Source organism: Zosterops lateralis, assembly GCF_965231275.1.
Source record: "Zosterops lateralis genome assembly, chromosome: 8".
Taxonomy (NCBI): Eukaryota; Metazoa; Chordata; class Aves; order Passeriformes; family Zosteropidae; genus Zosterops; species Zosterops lateralis.
This window is the reverse complement of record NC_139768.1, coordinates 16,031,786-16,055,284: the sequence shown is the minus strand read 5'-3', so window position 1 is coordinate 16,055,284 and position 23,499 is coordinate 16,031,786. Positions and strand designations below refer to the sequence as shown.

General features: G+C 44.9%; 1 protein-coding gene across 1 annotated transcript in view; it reads left to right on the top strand.

Moving 5' to 3' along the window:
• The first annotated feature begins 3,697 nt into the window (after nucleotides 1–3,697).
• Nucleotides 3,698–23,499, top strand: part of NT5C2 (5'-nucleotidase, cytosolic II) — a 59,650-nt gene continuing 39,848 nt past the window's right edge. Inside the window, exons 1-2 of the mRNA XM_083866018.1 lie at nucleotides 3,698–3,764; nucleotides 22,387–22,507. Of these exons, the coding sequence (XP_083722144.1) occupies nucleotides 22,407–22,507 (101 nt within the window). The 5' untranslated portion in view covers nucleotides 3,698–3,764; nucleotides 22,387–22,406. The remainder of the gene's footprint in view (nucleotides 3,765–22,386; nucleotides 22,508–23,499) is intronic.

Sequence of the window (23,499 nt, the reverse complement as noted above, 5' to 3'; positions counted from 1 at the left end):
CTGTGTGGCTGAATGAGTACAAAGGGTCAGAGTCACTAAATTACAGTGAGCACTGCTGTCCTACAGAACAAGGCTGTGACTCTGCGGCTGGAGAAATGCTGAACACTGGCATGTCAGACCTGAAATGAGATAACAAGCTGGACAAGTGGGAACAAACCGAAAGCAGGAAATGCCTGTGATGTGTTCAGCATCAGGAAACCTTGACACTTGAGTAACTGTTGGGACACAGAGACATGTGGCATCAGGGGGAATGTCATAAGGCTAGAAAACAAGCAGAAAACCAAAGAGAAACAATCCCATAACTAAGAATTGTACACCAATGAAACAACAATGGGTTGTATTAGGGATAAAACCCAGGATCATTCTGTACTTCCTAGTTACTTCAAAAATCAAGTCTTGTGAGACAGCAGGAGGACTCCTTAAAGCTCTGTGATATTCTCCGTAGAGCATCTGCCTGCTGATGAGGCTCATTGAACCTCTTATCTCCTGAGCTGCAATCTGCCTGGGCTTGTGAGTCACAGGGAAAAGCTGTGCTCTGAGCTGTGCACACACAGCAGTGGGACACACACCTCTGGCCAGCACAGCCCAATAAACTAGTGCTCTGGGGAGCTGTTTCACCACCCAGCCTCACCACAGCAGCTTTGTGAGAAGGAAATGCTTGCCAACGGTGGGAAAAAGGCAGATCCCAGTGTCTTTCAGGAGGCTGCTGTCAGATTTCCAGGTCTGACCCCCAGCTCTCCCCAAGAGGGAGAGCTCTTTGGGCCAGGGCAGCAAAGTCAGGGAGAAAACATATAAGTGGTAAACACAAACGTAAGGAGGATGGATGCATTTGCTTAATAGCACACACATGAACACACTAATAAAAATAGGAAAATGGCTGTACTGGATTGCACTAATGCAGGAGTTTGTTTTTCACAGTAAGAGATACACGCTTCTTTGGTATAACTTCTCTGGTTCTGTCTGTCTGCAGCTCTGGGGCTCCCTGGACAGCAGTCACATCTCTGTTTGCTGGTCCTTATCTAATCAGCGCAAGTTCATGTCCTGCATGCCACTGTGCTCTGCAATCCACAGTTTGATAATGCACTCTATGAAAAAACATCGTTTTTCATGTTTCAGAGTGGCTGCCAGCTAATTTCATTCCAAGTCCCTGGCTTGTGGGACACAGTGGAAGAGCTGGGATGTGGTTTCTCCCCACCCACCTCTCTGTGCAGAATTTTGCAGACCTCTGCCTTACCCCACTTCACCTCTTTCCTAGGCTGAAAGGTTTTTGTCTATTTCACTTTCCTTCACAGCAAAGTCATTTCACATTTTCAGTCATCCTTGTTGGCTTCAGTGACAACTGGAGTTATGTGGAAAGATGCACAGACAGACCTTTCAGGAGGGATCCTGCCATGAGGATGCATGGAAATTACAAATACAGGTGTCTGCATCTCCAAATGAAAACTCTTGCTTGGGGACCCGGTGCAGGTGCTGTGAGATGTCCCAGGGTATTGGGAAGTGCAGGCTGAGCTTCCCTGGCAGGCAATGCCTCTCCACCAGAGGCCTGGCACCAAAAATGGACTTTGGTACAGCCAGAACTAATAGTTCTGGTGCCATTGGGTGTTTCCCCTTGGAAGGGGATGGAGCAAGGCTGACAGAGCTGGGAGAGGTACAATGGGCCAAGTGCATCCGAGTCAGCAAAACCCTGCCCAGCTGGGTGTCCCCGTGCCAGAGGGTGATGGCAGAGCCTTATCACCCAGAGCAGAGTAAAGGGCAATTAGAAAAGCTGAGGCAGTCCTTGGGAGATAAAGGAAGTATCATGGCAGTGGGGACAGAAGAGCTGCTGCCACAGTGAGGCAGATATCCCCAGCCTCTGGCTACCACTGAGACATGGGAAAGGAGATCGAATGAGTGTTCCAGTGGGTTGGCACAGCAGCCTGGATGAGGTAGGGTAGATGGATGGCTGCCATCACCCTTGTCACTGGCAGGGATCAACCTGAGGTGGCCAAAATCCCAGTGTAAGGCCTTTTCCAGCCTTCCAGGGTCAGGAAAAACAGACAGAAAAAGGGAGGCTTGTTTTGCTGGGGATGGTTGTTTTCCACTTTTTGTGGTGGTGCTGACTCAGCATGGCAGAACTGGAGGTGGGGGGGCAACACAGGGCAGTTTCTGCTCTGCACAATGATCCCCTCAGCCTGTCCAACCTAATGGCTGTGCCTGGAGGTATGAGGGATGTAGTCTGGGCTCACAGTAGACTGGGATGGGACATGCCTGCCCATTGCTGTGGTCACTGTCCCCCAGGTCCCCAGCCATCACCTTCTGCCACCCAGCTGCTTGGGGACCTCCTCACCACCCTCCTGGCTGCAGATGGGGCACACACTGACCCCAGCCTTGTCCCAGCCCACACTGCAGACACACTCATTGGTACCAAAGTATCAATGATTAATCACATCATTTTAACTGAAACTCTGACTCTCTCAGCCATTGTGGAGCTTAAAAATAAATGAACAGTGTGGAGCATGGGGAGCTGATGTCAAAGTAGATTGACTAGGTTTTATTTGATACTGAAGCCTATGCTTCCTTAAGCTCTTAGCTCAAGGTACTGCAACTCAACAGCAAACTAACTCAAAGTAGCCTCATAACAGACTTTGAAAATGAGCATTATGTGGCCACACCAAGGCTGGCTGACAGAACTGTGGGAGCTCAGGCAGGCCAGGGAGGTGCAGGCCTGGAGGTGCAGCCACAGAGATTTTGTCTGGAGGAAGCTGCTGAGGAGGGGCTGTGTGGCTGTTCTGTGAGTTGCCACATTGAATCACAGAATTGTTAGGGTTGGAATAGACCTCTGGAGAGCTTCCAGTCCAACTCCCCAACAAGTCAGGGTCACTCATACGACGCAGGGACACGTCTAGGTGGGTTTTGAATGTCTTCAGGGAGGGAGACTCCATAACCTCCCTGGGCGGCCTGTTCAGTGCTCTGCCACCTTCAGCATAAAGTTTTTCCCCCTCAGAGAAAGTCATGGGTCTGGAGCCCCTCTTATGAGGAAAGCCTGAGGCCTGTTCAGCCTCGAGAAGAGGCAACTGAGACAGGACCTCATTAATGTGTATAAATATCTGAAGGGAGGGTGTCAAGATGATGGATCCAGCCTCTGCTCGGTGGTGTCGGGCAACAGGACAAGAGGCAATGGGCAGAAATTGATGCCCAGGAAGTTCCACCAGAACATGAGGAAGAATTTCTGTGTTGTGTGGGGAAACCCGCACTGGTACAGGTTGCCCAGAGAGGACGTGGGGTCTCCCTCACTGGAGATGTTCCAGAACCATCTGGACACAATCCTGTGCCATGTCCTCTGGGATAACCCCGCTGGAGTGGGGGGCTGGACCAGACTGCGGTCCCTTCCAGCCAGATCCATTCTGTGATTCTACGACTCATGTTGAGATGGAACTTCTCGTGGTTTAGTTTATGGCCACTGCTCTTTATCTTGTCACCGGGCACCACTGAAAAGAGCTTGGCTCCCGCCTTTGAGACATTTATGCGCACAGACCGAACAGGCGGAGCTCCTGCGGCGTGTCCCCACACAGGGGACGCGGCAGACCCGCCCTCACGCCCCTCAGCGCTCTCGCACTTTGCCGACGGTCCCTGGGCCGCGGGCCGTGCGGCGCGCGCGGGGCTCGCACACTGCCCGCGCTCCCTGCCGGCGGGCGGGGCGGGGCGCGGGCGGCGCCTGCGCAGTGCGGGCGGCGCGGGCGCTGCGGCAGTTGGTGCGGGGCAGTTCCACCCGAGCGCGGCGGGAGGTGAGAGCGGCCGCGGGGGCGCGCGGCGGGCGGCGGGAGCGCGCGGGGGGCGGGTGCGCGCGCGGGGCGGGTGCGCGCCGGGGACCGCCGGGGCGGGCGGCGGGGGGGGCAGCGCCCCTTCCCTCGGGCGCGCGTCCCGGCCAGGGGGGCGCCGAGCCCGGGGCCGGGGCTGGGGCGGCGCGGGGAGACCCCCGGGGCAGCGCCCGCCGCCGCCCTGCCGGGCCCTGCCCCGCCAGCCGCCGCTGCCCCGTCCCGCCCCGGGCACGGCAGCCGCCCGCCGCGCCTCAGCCCCCCGAGCTGCCCCCGCCCGGGGCAGGGCGGCGATTCCGTGCCCGCTCCGCCGCCCGAGCCCCCGGCGCGGTGTCAGTGAGCAGGGCCGGGGCCGGCACCCAGTGCCGCCGTTTCCGCTTTCCTTCCGTTCCACGTGGAGCGGGGGGTCCCGGCGGCGCCTTCCCGCCCGCAGGTCCCCCCGGGGCCGCCGCCCGGCCGGGAGAGGCGATGCCGCGTCCCGGGGCGCGGAGGAGCGGCGGTTTCCCCCGGCAGCCCGGGGCCGGGGCGGGGGCTCGCTGTCACCGCTCCCTCTGCTCCGCTCCGTTCGAGCTGCTCTTGGCAGCCCGGCTCTGTCAGGCTGCAGCTGATAGCCCAAAGCCGGGAGCCAGGCACTTAGTAAATAAATAAATAAAAGAAACCAGTGCGAGATTGCTTTCCTCGCATTTTGCTTACTCTCTCTTTTTTTTTTTTTTATTTTTTTTTCCTTAATCCCTCCTTGCATGCCAAAAATAATGTTGCAAAATGTATGATGGAAACAAACCTACACTGGTGCTCTGATAGACCAGATGACTTAATACGACAGTGCTGCTTCTTGCAGCACAGGCAGTTTTGAAAATTCTTGGAACCGCTGAGATTATGAAACGCTCAAGTTTATTCCCTTGCTAGTGTTTCTAAAGGCTGCCAAGCTGTATGCTAAGGCTCCTCTTTGACGTGGTCTTGAGAACATTCCTCCCAAGCCACAATCACTCATGTTCTAAAATATTTTTTTTAGCTCTGTAAGATTTATTGTTTGAACATCGAAGATTGCAAAATGCTCTCTAAGGAGTCACTTAGAAACGCCTCCCTGTCAGTTTAGAGTAACATCGTCACCAACTGAATTGTATTGATCCAAATACTCATTTGTCACTACTGATTGAACTGAAAATATGAGGATTTTTAGGTCCTTTCAGGTGCTGTGTGGTTTCACTGAAAACCAGAAACACTTGATTCTGCATTTTGATCTTCGGTTCAAGTGCTGAATTTGTAGTTCCAGCACTGAGCAAAACCCCCAGCGTTTTACATGCAAATCAATCAGCTTAGCTCAGGAAGTCTGTCACTGTCCATGTCAGCCCGTGTCAACCTAAACATATTTTAGAGTGGAACTGCTATTTAAAATAATCTATTGCCATTAGTCCAGAGTCCAAAGGATCGTTCAGGAACCTGCTGGTTTGATTAACAGCAGTTGGGGTTTGTTCAAGCATAGATGTGGTTTCATTATATAGCACAATACAACCTTTACTCTGTACAGCGTCATTCAAACAAATTGTATGGCAAATGCACCACCGAACTGCGTTTAGAATGCTCCATTGAATTAAGTACAATTGCAGAGAGAAATGGGGAGAAAAGCTGTAAGAATGGGAGAGATGTTTTCAGCTGAGGTTTGAAATTAGCAGCCTGTTAGTATATTTGCACTGGTAGCAGAAGTGTTATATGATGATTCTGGGATATACGCTAGTGAAAATCAGGCGCGGCGTGAAACTTTCCCAGGCAAATTTCCAGTTTGTAGGCAATTTTTAATCATCATCATCATCATGATAATAATATCCCCCTAGAACTCTCACTCCTTGTCATGTCTGATTCCTAATATAACTTGAAGAGAAAGCTAATAGACCCTTCTTAAAATCACTAGAAATATTTATCCTAGACTTTTTTTTAACTTACAGGGGATTTTTTAATTTTTTTTTTTCATAAAGCTTAGTGTGGTGTTTACTGCTAAACATTGTGGTATTGTGCTTTTTGGGGAACACTGAAAGGACTGAGTTTTTTTCTTCAAAAATATACAAGTATATTGTTCTTGCACTGGAATTAAAAGGGAAGCATGCTCTTAGAATACAGTGTTTAAATGATGCTTGTTGAAAAAACAGATAGCTTTATTTAATCACATCATAACATTTAGTTGCAGTTCAGCTTAATAAAATAATGCTTGTTGCAAAGTGATAGGTGGGTGGGTGAGCTGTTGCAGCCCGAGCTGTTTGTTATCTGGGCATTGCGCAGGCTGGCTGCAGAGCAGGTCTGGTTCTCCAGGCCAAGCTGAGGGAGTCTGCAACCTTTGAATCCTGCAGGAATTGTAGATACTGACTAGCAAGGAGGTGCAGGAAGAAGGGCTGACCACAGCTCTTCCCTGAAAATCTTGAGCAAGAGACACAAGTGCAGTCACACAGTCACTCAGTGAACCCATCGTTTTGTGGGAATTTTAAATTAGGGGGTGCAATGGATGGAGTCTGGGTGGTTCAGTACCATGGAATTTGCCATTGCCTGGGCACTGGTGACAGTCCTACACAAAGCAGCGTTACCACGGAGAAGCTGCTTGGCCTGGGGAAAGTGGATTAGTGGTCTCCAGCCAGGCTGCAGTGGAAAGTTGTCATAGGAACTGGCTCACTGTTCCAGCAGCCCTGTGCCTTCACTCCTTTGAAAGAACACCTCAGTAACTAATCACCTCAGGATAAGAAATACTCACATGCCATCCAGTGACGAGAGCAGAGCACTCCAGCTCTACCAAGGGAAACTGAGGACAGTGCTGTACCCAGCAGGGCACAGCCTGAGTGATGTGCCTTGGGATGAGCTCACAGCGCCTGCTCTGCACCAGGTCCCTGCCTGGGAGTGGCCCACAAACACTGGGTGTCCTGATACAAAACAGCTGTGGCTTCTTCAGCAGTGAGAATAATAGGAGAGAAAACTGAACAAAATGTGCCTAGGAGGGGAAGCCTTGCCTGGCTCTTTGGGATGTATTTGGGAGGAGATGTTTCCAAGTCAGTGCATGGGAATTCCTCACTTATTGTCTGTACTGCATCTACTTTTAAATTTTTATTTATTTAGTGTCAGCAGCACAAATAAAATTTGAATTGTTATTTGAAATGGCCACAATACGAGTCCTCAAGAGGTGGCTATTCTGTGCTGAATTATATTCTTTATGAGTATCTTTGAAGAGCACATTGATACAAATATTTCTTAATTTAAAGTATCTGTTTTGTGTTATTAAAGAAATTACTATGTGTTGTGATTATGATGCTTGTAGCAATGAGCTGTATTTTGTTTTTTAATCATTATGACTTATTAACTGGAATGGTTCCTAAAACCGAGGACTGTGCATTCTACAGAGAGATCACATGTTTGACATGAATCTGCTTCTTTAACACAACTGCATTTACAACTACAATTGTATACAACAAATAGAACTTTATGTATGGTAAACAGACCTTAAGCAACATCTGGAAAAAATTGCATCGGTCTTTAAGGTAGCCACTGTAAGCGGTTGATAATCTAAACCTGCCTACATAAACATAGTTACTAAGTCTCATGCATGTGTTTGCAGGGCTAAAAAGATGCTGGGGAGACCTGTCTATTTGAAGTCATATTAGGAGAAATACATTTTTATATGGCAATATAAGATCAAGGAGGAGGCCTGAGTAGTTCAGCCTAAAAAAACCATGGCAGTCTATGTTGAATCTTTACTATTACTTGAATGTGTAACAGTATGTGTACCATACTATAAAGTCAAAAAGCAGATTTAGTCTTATTTCCTGGACAGTTGGGTCCCCAGACATAGGAGCAGTGAGTGGCTGTGTGCCAGAACTCTTAGTCCTGTCACTTTTTCAAGTCTGGTACAGCACGGTGGAGGTTAATCTTATGGCTGGATGGTGACCTTATCATCCTCTGGACAGGAATACCTGCTATGGGATTTACCAGCACTGTCAGCCCTTTTTTGGTGGTTTCACTAGAGACACCATTCTGACTAAACTGGGGAGGCTGGAGACCCCACTCTGATCATCTGCATGCTTCTCTTAACAATCAAGGAAGAAAACAACTGGGTTCTTACCCTGTGCATCATGCCAGCTCAAAGTGACTTAAGTTCTGCAAAGGTGTGAGTCCATCAGATGTGGAGATGTGGAGAGCAGGAGCCACAGTAATGAGACACCTACAGAAGTTATGGTGGGACTGAAACCTGCTCATTTCTCTTTCGAAACTGAAAAATGTGTGGGCAGACCTTTTGTAGAGGGGTAGAAGAAAAAAGGGAGATCCAAGATGTGATTCTTGTGAGATTGGAAGGTGTCTCCAAAGTGAAGTTAGTAGAAGCAGATGTGCAGGAGCAGTGTACTCTAGTGCAGCTCGTGTTGCACCCAGCCTGTAAATAAGAAGGCGGTTGTGGTCGCTGTAACTGCCATTCCGGCTCTTTTCACCACAAGTGATTTATTTAAAAACAGCAGCTCCTTGAAGTCATTATGTGGTCCAAACTTAGCTTAATTTCGTTCTAAAGTATTCACAGCTCCTAGCTGTGTTTCAGATATTTTCAAAGACTTGCTATTTTGCTTCTGTGCTTACTACAAGATTACCATTAAACCTCGCTTGGCACAGTTGGTTCAGAGGAAGGGGTAAAACAGAAATTTCCTGTGCATATTTCTGCAGGAGGCTCTGAAGTAAAGTGGTTTTCCACTGTGTATTTAAGAGCAGGCCTTTGGATTAGCTGGCTTTGACCCAGGCCTTGTTGTTCTCCCTGTTAACAATGGCATAATAGATAAAACTCTTAAGATACATTCTTGCTAGATTTTCAGGAAGCAACTTCTCACTGAACCTTCCAGGAAGGTACACTTTATTTTCCAACTGGGGTGATCCAGTTTTGGCAGTTGTGGTGGCCAGATTTGGGTTGTGAGACCTTCTGGGTGGGTTGTCTCTCTGTTGTGCGAGCTGCTGCCTTTTCCCTGGCAGCAGCTGCTGCCTGCACTGCTGTGGTAGGAACAGCTGCATCCCAGCTGTGTCCATTGGGTTCAGGAGGAAGCATTTAGCTGTTCAGCCAGTGTTTGCTGCAGAAATCTCCTTTGGAGAATGTTAGCTGTGGATGAGAATCAGCTCATCTTTTACGGCTTGGACTGTGCTCCTCTTGGCATTTGCATCAAATGCAGTGTGTCTGGCCATGGTGTACAACAAGAGAAGCTTTGTAGTCAGTTTGTAAAGTAACCTGGAAGGGAAGGTAAATTGAAAAGACTGAAGATGGATTAGCATAAAGCACCCAGAGTTCTCTAGACTAGCTGAAAGTGCTTGCTGCTGGTGCTTGGGTTGATTCAGTTGGTGGTGAGTAACATATAGGCATGCACAGTGAATAATTAGGAACATGAGGTCAGAGAAGAGCATGAGAATATTCTCCTTTCAGAAACCCAAAAGAGGTCCTGAGGTTTATGCCAAAGCTTTTTAATCATAACATGGCAAGTACCAATAACAACATCTAAGAATAAGTGCTTGCAAAGGGCAGGCAGCATAGGTAGTTTTGGAAATCAGTAAATAAAACAGTTGCAATCAAAAATAATTAATCTTCTAATGTTGATTTCATTTGCTTTCTCTGTCTCCAAGATACCTTTTTTTTTCCCCCTGAAGGAACGGCTAAACATGTTGGCACAGGTATTTCAAATGTTTCTCTCTGATATTTTTGGATGTTACAAAGCAATTCCATTTCAAGATTATGCAAAGATGTATGTGGCCTTTGAAGTCACAGGAAAGGGCTGTAAAATTTGGTCCCAAGTGTCCTGCTTAAATCACGTCCTTTCTGACACCCTATGCAGTATTCCCTGAGAGCTTTTAAGAGCAGATGCATAATAATAGCTGCATAACTGTTTCTTTTTCATTGCTTGTTCAGTTCCACTTTTATAGTTTTACTCTCAGTGTGTTCTTTTAGGTCAGGATGAGTTCATTTCCTAAAGAAAAAACTGATCAGCTGACATAAATTGCAGTTCTGAGCATCAGTTAACTCAACACTGACCCTGGACACTGCTCTTCCAGTTCAGTTCCTGTAGCTTTCTCATCTTTGAATACCAGAGGCTGAGTGAAGCTGGAAGGAGGAATTTCGCACAGAAGCAAGCCAGACTGGTAAATCATCTGTTAGTTCTGCTGTTTGGAAACTGAGGCAGGAGTCAAATTTCATTTTCTGCTTCATGCTGCAAGTATCAGTCGGTGCATTAGGGATCTTTAAGGACAGGTCAGCAAGACAGCCTATCTTGAGTCTTTCAGTGTTTGAGGATGCTGCATTTCCCCATTGCTTACCTTTGTTTAAAAAACCAAAACAGAATATAAAGCATAGCCTAAAGGAAAATACAAACGCATGAACCAGGTCTCTGAAGGAAGAATAGCTCAGCAGACCACTGTATTCCACCTGTAATTGAAAGCAAGGCTTCAGCAGACAGGGCTGAGTAGAACTTTGCTAGGGAAGGAGCATTTTTGCCTAGAGCTGTAAGTGGTTCAGGTAAGCAGCAACAAATCCCATCTTCTCTATCTGAAAATGCTTGCTCTTCCCAGAAGTGTCCCTCCTAAGCAGTGGCTGGTATACCAGATGATCTTCTGCTAAGTCCTTTGAAGTTAATTATGTGAATTTAGCCTCTAGAAGGCATTAGTTTCCATGTACCCTTAACCACTTGGTGACTGCAGACATCCTGAGGAGAGTGTGTCTTGCATGTTCTGTTGTTTATTAAAATCTTCTTTATAGTGGTGTTGAAATAGAATGATTTTATAGAGAGTAAGTATGTTAAAAATGTCATTCCTGGAATCATCAGCAGACGTGTGATATTTTATGAGCAAATTTATACTAATTGGAAAGAGTTTTACTTGCTGTGATCTGAGATAGTGTGTCCATCTGTAGCCTTCAATAATTCGGAGACTTTTTCACATCTGATCAAAATAACACTGTAGCCTTTTAAAGAGTTAGTTAAAAACACATTTGCAATCTAACCTTTCCTTTTTATTTAATGTGATAAGAGATCAGGTAGGTTCTTAACCTCTTGTTTTACATGTTTATATTCTCTTTTAATATTGCACTGGCAGTTTTATGAGCCAAGGCCAAAATACTCTCTCTGCTTGCTAAACTTGAGCAATCGGGAGGGAACAGATGATGAAAAACTAACAGTGTTTTACTCATCTACCACTTATTTTTCTTCACAGACTTGTAGAGAGTAGATATTAACAAAGACAGTAATAAAACGCACTGTGAGGCCTCATAAATCAATGTGTGCTGGTGGGGTCAGGAACAAATATTGGAAAGGTTAGAACATGTAGAGAACTGTGTTCCCGTGTTGTGACGCTCAAAGCAAGGCTGGGAGTTTTTCATTTGCTGATTTGAAAGCAATTAGGAGGAGGCATTTCTGTGGCTGCCCAGAAAGCTTTGTGCTGGCTGGGCGTGTGGTCAGCTCTTTTTTTTAGTGGCTACAGGTCAGGTAACACGCTGAAAAAGAAGTCCTGGGTGAATCAGAGCTTTCATATTGCTCTGCTAGGGACAGAGGTTTTTAAAGGTGTTTCAGAACCCAGAGGATCCAAGCTGTTTGCTCACCTGCAGCAGGACAAGACTGCACTGTTGAATGCATCTGCAAGTCTACGTTGACAAGATAATTGAGGTTTCCTGAAGAGAGAAGTCCTGGCCAGAGAGAAACTTCAGCGTTGGGAACTCTCAGCTCAGGTTTTGGTATAACAGTGATGTGCTTTCTTAGTTGTTTGTTAATGTTCTCTCACCCTTCAGGCTGGCAGGTTTCTTCCAGTTTGCAGCTGATGAAGTAGATCTGTCACTTCATCGTGTTCCTTCTGAAAGCTGCTTATACTGAGACAAATGCAGAGACAACACTGTGTCCTCCTCTGCTACTGCCAGAGAACAGTCTCCTGTGTCAGCAGGATTGATTTAATATTGAAACCTAGGGAACTGAATGGGCCATGGAAAGGTGACTGTTTCCCCAAATTAACTTAGTGGTTTGTGTTTTGCTTGGACAGATAGTAAGAAGTTTCCAAAGAAAAGAGGTTGATTCAGTTGGAAAACGGTTTAATGTAGGTCTTTGGAATCACTTGATAAAGCTGAGTCAGTTAGGTTATCAAAGAGAAGCCAGAAACCTAGCAAGAGCTCAATCATCATGGATGTTCAGTTATTTTACTGATGAATTTAGTCACATAGGATGCCTAACAAAAGCTGTACAAATTAACTGTCTTTTGGAAGAGTTTGCATATACTGCAAAGAAAGTATTCGTAAAATTAATTTACTTGTAGAATTTCCTGTAGTGGTGCCTCAGTACTACACATCTGTCAAGATTAAATGACATTTGGGGGCTGATAACATCTAGGTAGGGACAGTATTATGCCCTTAGGACAGATTTGTAATTTCATTTGTAATCAGGCAGACTATAATTACTATATTTGCCTCTGATTAAAAAAACAGGTCAGAAAAGTAATGAATTGTTCTCCTTACGGGATGGTGGGGAGGAACTTCACATAGTAAGAGCACTTCAAAACATGTACAGTCTGCAGGTTCCCCAGTTTTCCATCTTTTTGCTTGCTCAGTTGGTAGGTCTGTGTGGCTTGTTTCATGTGGGCAGGGAGCTGCTGCCTGCTGAGAACAGAGTGCAGGGTAGGGTTTGGGTACATGCCTTTGTGATCTCTGTGGTGAGTGCTAGGTTCTGGCCAGCCTCTGATTTGGGGGGAAAGAGGACTTTTGTGTGTCGCACGTTGCAGGGCAGAAGTACCTGTAGGTACTGAACTAGGAGGATCAGAGCAGGAGGAAGTTGTACTTCTGGCATTTGTGTGTACTTCAGGAGAGTATGAGAGCCAGGCAGGGTCAGTTTCCATGAGCTGAGCCTGCACACAGGCTGCTCTCACCTGAAAGGCTGGATCAGCCTCAGGGAAGGCTTCTTGGAAGGGAGCTGGGTAACCATTATTATGGATAAAAGCAGGAAGCCTGTGAAGTCTGTATTAGACTAGTATGTGTCTGGAGCCCTCTATGTTAGGATAGCAGAGAATCAGGATCCTCCTTGCTAAATTATCTCTGTATTTATTTTCACAGTGCCCTTTACAGCTGAGGAGTTGCATTATTTTTGTTTGGGTTTTGTGAACAAATAGGAAGTTGAAAATAGGCTGAATTTTGTGTATGAAGTCCCTGGCTTTGCTGGATATTTTTTTATGTCTGGCATAGTTCCGTAGTCATCTGGTTTTTTTTTTGAAAGATGGGTTTGCTTGTCAAAGATGAAGAGAGACCAGGTTAGTATATGAGCATTTGGTCAGCTTTTTCCTTAAAGAAGCTGGGAAGACAAGAGAATGGTGCTGGAAAATAAAACTCTTAGCAGGGAAGGAAAGTTCTCACTTTTGACAGAGCAGTTCTGAGAATTATTGGATTGTTTTCAGCTGTTGATCTCAGTGTTTATTTTCAATCCCTTTTTTTTAATGAAGGAGGAGCCAGTGTTCCCCAGTACTTTACTCAGCAGCATGTCCCTTGGCAAGTGTTGTGTCTAGAGCCCTGGGATTCAGGCTGACCAACCAGTTGGCTCTCCTCACAGGGGCTGAGCAGGGAATGCTTTCTGCTGAGGCTGGAGGGAGACGTGAGTTCATATTTCCAGCCTGCAGAGATGGTTCAGATACTGATTCTGCTGTCACATCTGTTTGTGTATCCCATAAATTTGTCGAGAGGGCCCATCCTGCATGGAGGAGGGTTCAAGTGTCTCTAAAAAAATCATCCTTCTTTTTAAAGACTAGAAAAAGCTAGAATGAAGTTTCAGTATCTTTGCTTTTCCCATAAAATATTAATGAAGCAGGGATGTGGTCTTCAGAGATGAGGGTTTTTTTACCAGTAAGCTCAGTCAGTAAGGAAAGACAATAAAAATATCCTCCCTCAGCTTCCGTGTTCAGAAGATGAGGTGAACTTGTGGCTGTTCATTATCCGAGCTGTCCTGGTTGCTTGCTCTCAGAATGACTGTGCCACTGAGCCCAGCTGTGCATCTCAAATACTTTGTCAGTAGCTACCGTGCTTCTGGAACGGCCTGGTAGTCTGCCTTTGCTTTCCAAAACACAGTGGAATCTAATGAAAAGCATCATTGTTTTGAAACACTCTGACCTGCTGCCAAAAGAGCTACTGTTGTGTAATCCTTAATAGCAGGTTAGAGTGGCAGTTGCTCCTTGGTTTGAAATTGGTATGTGGCAGGATGGCTTCCCAGTTCTCTCTCTGGGGGTGACACGTCTCATCTTGTTCTTCCCTTTGGGAACTGTGACTCACACGGTGTTTGGCTGTCCTCAGTTGGGAATAGACCCTTGAGCAGGCTGAACATCAGTGGTGCTACTTAGGGGTGACAAGGGAAGGGAAGAGGACTGGCAGTTTCCTTTGAGAATGGGGAGCAAAGATTCTGTCTTTGTTGAGTACCAGGGATTACATTTGTCTATTCTTGCCAGCACATTGTTCTGATGTTTAAAAAAAAAATAATAATAAAAAAAAATTGTCTTGACTTCCCTTTCTGATTTGCAGAACTCAGTGTGTATACTTCCTTTACTTCCATGCTGACATTTCTGCCTTTTGTAATCTTCATGTTAGCCTACAGCTTGGCTGGCATGCTGTCAGGCTTCATCTCTGCAGCAAAGATAGTATTTGCAGGTATCATTCAAACACTGAATTCCTGTTGTAGTGGGCATTGGCACGCACAAGTTTACTGCCCAATTTTTCAGCTAAAGCAAATATATGCAAATTCTGATAAATATTTTAAAATAAATATACCAGAAATAACTTCTATAGGGTGAATTGTATTGCAGCAGAGGGATCAAATTAATCTCTAGTTTTTAATCTTCCAAGACCCTAGGCAACTACAGCAATTGCTTACGGGAAAAACAATGTGAGTATAGTATTTGAACTATGTTAAGTGTTTCTTGCTGCAATTTAACAGCTGGAAGCAAAAGGCAATGAGAACATCTTGGTAGGCAGGTCCATGCTTGCCTTTGGCAGGTGCTCAGTTGGACAGTAGTTTGGGAACCTCCGTGGCAGAGGTTGCTGCAGGCTGCTGAAGGCCTTTTCCCAAGGAAGAGAGTTTCCCAGGGCCATCAGGGTGCAGAGTTTATATTGGTGTTGGCTCAAAAGAGCCTTTATTTATCCATTCGCCTTCTGTCCATCTGAAACTACTCTCTGGAGGTTTCTTTAGAACTGGTTGTGCCTCAGCCTTGTATCCACTGAGGCACTGGGGTATAAGGTGAGGAAGAGTCTCCTGAGGCATGATACTCAGTTTGACTGACCTGCTGTACAGCTCAGACTGTTTGATTTTTCTGCATTAATTCCTGACTCTGTGAAAAAAAGGGCTGATTGAAACACCCACACACTTCATTTAGAACTCTCTGATGATGGAAAAAGTATTTCAGAAATTTGTTGTTTCATAGCTAACTCTCCTCTCTGTTAATAGTTTTGTGTTGGTTGATTTATTTAACTTCCAGTTACGAGGTCTTGTTCTGTCATTGGTAGACTGAGAGCCCTCCACAGTCAGGCTGCTTGCCTGTGTGCAAATGCTTCTAGACTGTTTTCAAATCACCTGCAGAGCTACTCTCTGTACACTGGCAGCCTTCCACCCCAGCCTTACTCTCTCTCACAGCTTTATTCCTTTCTCAGTATAATCTGAATGGGGACAGCCAGCTGAAGACAGTTTTCCAGCAGAGTTTGTGTCAGTGACAGAGAGAGACATGGAGTCCTGCTTGGTAGTCTTGTACATCCAGGGATCATATCTGACCTGCAGCTGCAGCATTTCTTTGAGAGCTCATGTTTGCTAATTCTGCTCTTGTGCTTCTGGATCAAGTCTCACACTCCTTAAGAAGGACTCCTGGTCTTCTATTTTTTTCTACTGCTGGGAGAACAGGATGCACTAGAGTTAGACAAGTGGAGAAATAGCATTGCCCCTCACAAACTCTTTGTGTAAGAAGCAGTGAATTGGAAATAACTAAAATTATAATTCTGGAAGAGACAGTGAGAAGTACGAGTTATATGGAATGTAGAAAATACACTTATTGGCTCACTGGAGGGTGGATTTCCTGTTTCAAGGCATTAAACTCATTTGCAGATGGATGAGGAGAATGGATGGTCTCATGGTACTCAGAAAGGGTCAGATTTGAGGTTTGCTCCTCAGAGTTGCACTGCAGATTTCATAATTTTCCAAATTTTATTCCATCCATATCATTGATGATAATTAAATAATACTTAAAATATTTTAAGGAACTAGTGCTGCTTGGAGTTCCTGAAAGGATAGAACTCCTTGGATAGAAATGGATGGACAGGAGAAGAAACTTCAAATTAATATATTTCTGGCTTTTAGTATGTCTAGTGCATTTGGATCCTGGAGTATTCCTGGAGCTCTAGGAACTGCACAGCCACTCTGTGGGCATGGTTGTCAGTAGAAATATTCTGATTTTAAAAATCCTTGTAAAATAAACAGGGTTTTGTTAAATATGTTTTACAATGTATTTGATACACAGACGTTGCTTTAGTATCTGGCTTTAAAACAAAGATAAAATTCAGCCTGAAATTATATCAAATCCCATAATAAATGGAATGAGTACAATTCTGGTTTCTTACATCTTACCCATTCAGAAATAGTCCATGAGTTATTGTCTATTACTCAGACCACAGTCAACTGAACATATGACTGGGAATGGTTTACCAGTTTCACTAAAAGCATGCTCTTGAAAAAGCAGCTTCACACAGCACTGTGGTGTTGTTCAAGAGTAACTGCTACCCTCTTCCTGTAGGAAGAGTCAGAGCCAGTGTCAGAGATTTCAGGCTTGGAGCTAGGAGGTGTAGTATGATCCATGGAGTAAGGAGGGTGTTATCAATCTAATGTAATCCAGTAGGTCTTTAGATACCACAAGTGGCACCTGTAAGCTCACTACACATGTCTGTGGTTAACCTTAACAGGTTCTTAACAGCAGCTCTCTACCTCTTTAATATCCTGTAATCAATATACAGAATTATCCTGCTTAAAGCCAACCTCAATTACCATGAGGTGAGAGTATGCTTTGAAGTATCTCTTGGAAGTAATTTAATATTCTAATATGAAGGATGTGTTTTGCCCATCGTGCCGTAATGAATTTGGAGCCTTGTGGTCAGATAGGCAACTGCACAGAAGTGGAAGATCTTCAAGTGAAGATTTTAACTTGAGGCACAAGGAGGAGAGGAAAAAAAAAAAAAAGGTCAGTTTTCTAGTTTAGATAACTTACAAGTATCACTGCTTATCTCTCAAGTCATGGACATAGTAATTTTCCAAAAGCATCTCTAATTAAAAACACCTTTTGGAAACAGTTTGCCTTTGGCCATCAAGCAGAAGTGTTGGCAGTAAAAGACAAGAGTGGTTTGAATTGTAATCCCACGGCTGTCGGGGAGAGGGAAGGAGCTATGTGAACTAACAGAACTAGTGTTAGGGCTGCAATTCATAATAAAATCAGAGCATTTGGCATCCATGCAATCCCTGTGTCCTGGAGCCCATCAGAAGCCTCCTGCTCTGTGGCTTCTGTCACGCAGAAGTACAGGCTGACCTCTCTGTGTCTGCCAGTTGATGCTAAGTATTGAAATTTGAATTTGTGTAAAAGTATGCAGTGTATCTGTGATTCATCCTGACAGCACTAGGAACTCTGACTTTTAGCACAGGGACTGAGGAATTAGTCCTTCTACATTTGATTTCCACTTGCTCTGTGTTATTACCTTCTCTGTGCCTTGCTATCCTTAGCTGACAAAATGGGGACAGCACTTTTGCTGGCCCTAAATGCATTATGTGAACGGGAGCTGGTGAAGTGCTTTGGGATTGCAGGTGAGAATGGCACTCCTGGTGAGGCCAAGAGCCTGCCCAGCCCCTGCCCACACAGTGGCACTGGGAGGTGCCATTGAGAGGGGTGACACAGTCCTGGACACTTTTTGCTGTCCATCCCAGAGGATCAGGAGGTATGATGCTAACCTGAGTGGACTTCGCCTCCTCCAGTACTTGCTGTCCCAAGTGTCTAGCCTGAACAAGGTGCAAGCTACTTCTGCCCTCAGTGGAAGGAGTGCAATGCTCCTAGAAAGCGAGTCACTTGCTTTTCCTAACCACCCTTACATGGACAGTCCTCTAAGCTGCAGAAAAGATCGCTTTTCCCCTCCCCTGCCCTATTTGTGAGGCTGTGTCATAACCCAGACCAGGAATTTGACATGAGTTGTGAACAAGCCAACCCCGTTCCTGCTCCTTTTGCTTTTTCCAGTCCTCAGGATTTTAGGATGGTCCTCTCCTCCCTTACTGAGACCCCACAAAGCACTTGGAGATGGAGCAGTGCTGCAGCAGGGATCCAGGAGCTGCTCCAGGCTTGGCAAGGGCATCACAAGGCTCGTCTGTACTCCCACAGCCTCCGACTAGACACAAAGCTCCTAAGAGAATGTTGGGTGTGATGATTTTCTCTCTATTCCCTTTCCACTGTGCACGTACGTGTGTGGGCTGTGCTGCCAAGGTATTAATGATTCTTGAAGCAGAACATGTGAGAAGAGGCAGATGTAGTGCACGGTGAGTCAGTGTGCGTACGCTACAACCTTGGCTTTAGTTAGGGAGGCTTTTGTTTTCTGCTCTATAAGCTCTCTTTCAGGAGAATATCCTGGAAATAGTGAGATTGTCACCAGAGTTTTGTTCATCTCTGCATTTTAGTGTGTATGCCTCTGCTTTGGCATTGCATCATCAAAGTGCCAAGATGAACTCAGAAAAAAGAGAGGCTGTCAGTGCATTTAGCATGAACATGTCAGATATTATCAGGTGCAGAAATTTATGACTATTTGCTGCCCAAAAAAGATTTTAAAAGTAATAGTATAACTCGAAGGAAAATGCATATTTAATTTATATGAGTATTTGAAAAAATGGCGCTTATGGATAATACATTAAATCATCTAAAATCTGACAAATGGACTTAATTCAAAATATATGCTAAAAATCTCAAGTTCTTTTGGACCAAAACATATGTGCTGGACAACAACTCTGTATCAAAGCTTTGCAGCTGAGATTTAAATACCTTTTCAAAAGGAATCCTGTACCATAAATGCTGTCAGATGCTTAATTAAGGCAGCACAAGCAAGGAGCATGTTTGCAATAAATTATGGGGATGTGTTCTGACATGCTTTATCTATGTAAAGATTTCTATTTTTGTGTGAAGCTATTTACAGATTATTGATTTCAAAAATAGATTTGTAACTAAAGAAAGATGCATCGTATTTCAGTTGCTTGGAGTTGAGAATCCTGCCCGGCTGTCTGTCTGCTCTCTTAGATGTTTTTTCTAGTGGCTTACAAGTGTATGGAGTGATTCTGCCCTTCTTATTTTTCTCCCTCTGTTTGGAAGAGGGAATTTGTATCCAGGGACCAGGTTCCAGGTTTCTTACCCACCCAAGCAGGCTGATTTTTATGCCTTTGAAGCACAGAATAATTTCAGTGAAGTCCGTGAGGTTTTTTGCATGAGTAAGACTTTCGGGTGGTGAAGATCCCTCGCAATATATTTTGTCAGTTGTCACTGTTTTGTTTCAGGGCAGCAAGCTGTTGTCACAGTGTGAGTGGAGCCTGCTAAGCTGTAAGCCTGCCTTTGAGTATGTGTAATAGAAACCTTTATCATAATTTTTTGCTACTTAATGCTGTGTTAACATTAGAAGAAATATTTTAATAAATCAGGGCAAAGCTTGAAGGTAGAGGTAATATTTTTCGTTAGAGGAACTGTTAGAATTTGAAAACTCATGCAAGCTTGTGTACCCAAGAGCCTGTCTATTTTTTCCAGCCATACCAGTTGGTCTAATAAAAGATACTGCCTCTGTCTACAAACCTTGTCCTGCCAGCAAACTCTGTTGATTGCATCTACAGCAAAATAATGCTGGATTATTAAAATAATTCAGGCCTTCTTTGCTCAGTTACGGAAACTCAGATTTTTTGTGGTTTCCTCAAGTCTCAGCTTTTTGAATCCCAACACACACAAAATGATGCTGTCTGGTTTCTCATACTATAGAGGAAGGTTTCATCACATAGGAGTTCAAACTGCTTCACTGATTCCTTATTTTAGAATGGGTATTATAAAGGTAGCCTGCTAAAATTCTTCTGTCATCTGGATTTTAGGGTATTTCGTAGGATACCGTCAGTATATACTGTCAGTTGTTTGGCATGGGTGGCCTCTAGAAGCAGTCCTAGCTTAGTACCTGTGTCAGCATGTGATGTGGTGTTGTGGTGATGGGAAGCAGAAGAAATGGGAAGAGGCTGGCAGAACACGATGTCTCTGGTGTAGTCTGTGGGTGTAAATCTTTGAATCTTGCTGTGTGTCTGGCTGGGTAAGCAGAGTGGTGTACCCCTTCTAAATAGCAGGAAGCTTGGATGTGGACTTGTTTGGAAGACCTAGACCCAGAGGTATCTAACAATCCTAAGGCCAGCCATGCAACAGTTTTTTCAGAGCTGTTTAATGCACCTTTTAGAGGCTTTCAATGAGTATGTCTCTCAAATCTGAACCTGGAACTCTAGGCTAGTAGCTTTAAAATAGACAAAGGTGGTGATGATCTGGACCATCTTGAAGTGTCGATGGGGTAAATGCTTTTCCACCCTCAGACAGCACAAGCCCTTTCTGTAGTTTGCTCTCTCAGGGTGTTACCAGATCACTTCCTCTGCTGCATGTCTTGGCTGAGTCTGTGACCCTTGCAGGGTCACTGCTCCTCTCCTGAGCAGCCCTTGCTGTCCCTGAGGAGCCTTGCTGCAGGCAGTGCCCTGCCTTCCCAGTGAAATGGGAACAGGTCGGTGCTTCAGGGGCGTTGAGTTCTGTGTCCTGTGCTGCCTTCTGTCTGCCTTTGGGCACGGCTTAAATAGATAGCTGGTAATTACTTGTAAAGCCCTTGGTGGCTGTGGCTGAGGCTATTTTGGAAGCTGATTCTCCCTGCATGCCCTGTTGTGGAAGTTGTGGCTGGCAGGAATGGCCCATCACCCTCTCTCTGTGGTGACCTCCTCTCCTGGGCGTCTTGCAGGGAATTCAGAGGGAGAGCTCTCAGCAATGGCATGTGGTCCCTTGGGCTGCTTGCCAGGGCCTGAATTTGGTGACCTTTAGGATGTGGCAGAAGATGCATTTGTAAACCTTGGTTATAGTAACTGGGAGACAAGCAGAGAATGCTGGAGGAGGAGGAGGAATGTATTTTTCACAGACAAGCTGTTTGCTCTCTGTTTGATGTTTATGACCAGTAGCTAGTAGGTAAATATACTAAGAGTTGCTGTGACAATTGGAACTGTTGCTCTTTAATAGAATTTAAAATGAAAAAATTATACAGATTTCCTTGAGGAGCATGCGTGTGACACTTGAGAGCACTGTGACTTCCAGCACTGGTTTGAACACTTGCTCTGCTCTCTACTTTGCTGGAATCATTAAATTTCCTTCTGTAAAATGAATGCAGTCATATTTTAGAGGTGTCCAGATGTAGTTGCTATATCATTACCCATGTAGTTTGTGGATGGTTTTGTGTCTTTTAAGAAGAGCAAACAAGTCAAGGCCTGCAGTCCAGCAGTAGTATGAGTTACACAAGAATGTGGTTTCATGTAATACCTAATTTGGTATCACTGTGGGTTGTGTCTCCCACCCTGTTCATCACACCAGCTCTAATGACAGCATTGTGGCAGGTTGAATTGGGTTCAGCTCACCAGTGGGGACTACTCAGCCTTTCCTCACCTTTGGTCAGTTGATTTTGACAGGTGAAGACTTGGACTGGTGAGCTGAACTGACCCACCCTGGGGCTGCCTCATAACCCCACCTGGTGCCAGGGAATGCAGCAGCATGTGTCTGGCTGGAGAAGAAGGCAAGCAGGATTGCCCCAGTGTGCCAATAACAAAATTGGGAAAGGTGCCCCTCTTTCCTCACAGCAGGCTGTCCTGATGAGAAGGACTGTCTGTGGATGGTTGGGACAGCCAGCACTTGAGAAGGGTGCTCATGTTTGTGAAGATCTGCTGGTGAACATTTGCATTGCTCATGTTACAGGTTTGCAGTGTGTTCTTGCTCTGCCTGAATGTGTCTGACCTGCAGAGGACAAAGGATCATCTTTCTACTTTCCTTCCAATTGTTTCTGCTAATTTAGCATCACTTTGAAGCTTTGTCTTTTGCTTAGAGATCAAATGGCCAGGGACAAGGATCTTTGTTTTCACTCTGTGGTAAAAGTGGCAAGGTCAGTCCCAGTGGGGCTTGTACGGTTTACACTGCCGAATTTATCTCATGTATTAAGGGTTTTCTGTCACCTACAGCTAATGCATATTGGTAACTCTAGCACCAAAAAATATCCCTTTTCAGCCATGAAAACAAGGTGTCTGTTTGTAAATGCATTTTCACTGCAGTGGATAGAATTATCTTTGCAACCTTGTAAAACAACTTTCCCAGCTCTCTGTTTTAACATCTCAAAGAGCATCATCTTCCTTGACCTGCATACTCAGGTCATTCCACAGGGTACTTTGCAAGACTTCCTGAGTGGCACAGGAGTTCCTTCATACCAGGAAACAGACAACTTTCTGGCAAAACAAACCTTGAACTTAAGCAGGCTTTTCTTTTCTGTATCTTTCAGAAATAAGTAAGCATTTGAAGATGACGACCTCATGGAGCGACCGACTCCAGAATGCAGCAGATCTCCCTGCAAACATGGATGGACATGCTCTGAAAAAGTACCGCCGGGAAGCCTATCACCGGTAGGTCGTCCATGAAGCTCCAAAACTAAACATAAACCCCGCGCTTCTTGTGGTTTTTCTTGCTTTTAGTAGAACAGGAAGGTTATTCTTACCTTCCTTGTAGAAGTGTTGGTAGAAGAGAGCTTAGAAGAAGGTACTCTGCAATACTGGCCTGCAGGAGTTTGCAAACAACTGAGTTGAGATACGTGTACTAGAGCGAGAGAGGATATGCTTCTTACTGCAGTCAAAAGATTAACCAAAGTCAGATTTTGGGTAGAAACTTTCAAGTCAATAAATATTCAGTGGCAGAGGTTTTATAATAATTATTGCAGTGCACACTGGGAGAGCAGAGCCTTAGACACTGGAATGCACAAATATGAATAAGGAGGAAATCAAATGGGGTCAGAAATTGTTTGAGAATTACACCTAGTATGATGAACTGTGTGACAGGAGCATGCAGGAGCACTAGGCAAGGGCCCAGCCTTTTCACTCTTAGGTGTACCTAAAACAATCTTTGCTGAAAAACAATTACAGTAAGCAAAGAAGATAGAGTTCAAAATAAAAGGAATGTTATCATTCTTAGTTTATAATTTGGGAATCAAAGTGCAGACACTAGGTTGTTTTTACAAGATCACACTGGAGGTTTGGTTGAGCCAAGAATTTAGTCCACAGCTTTCAAGCTCCAAGCATAGAGCATAAAAGATGGATGAAGTCTGTATCCTTATGAGATGTCTGGACTGCTATGGAGTTAAAAACAACAGCATCTAGTAATTGTCAGTATTCTGTTTGTGGGAGGTGTATCTTCAAAGTTTAGCTTGGTTATTTTGAGAAGTCATACAGTGTGATGATCAGAGGATATTCAGCAGAAGGGGAAATGTATGTCTAATGCAGAAACAGAAAAAGAAGTCAAGTTTCTCAACCTCATGCTTAAATGCCACGTTGCATTTGTGATTCACATTGGTGGTATTTCTGGGGAAGTGTTTTCGAAGTGTTAGATACTTTTTGATTCTCCA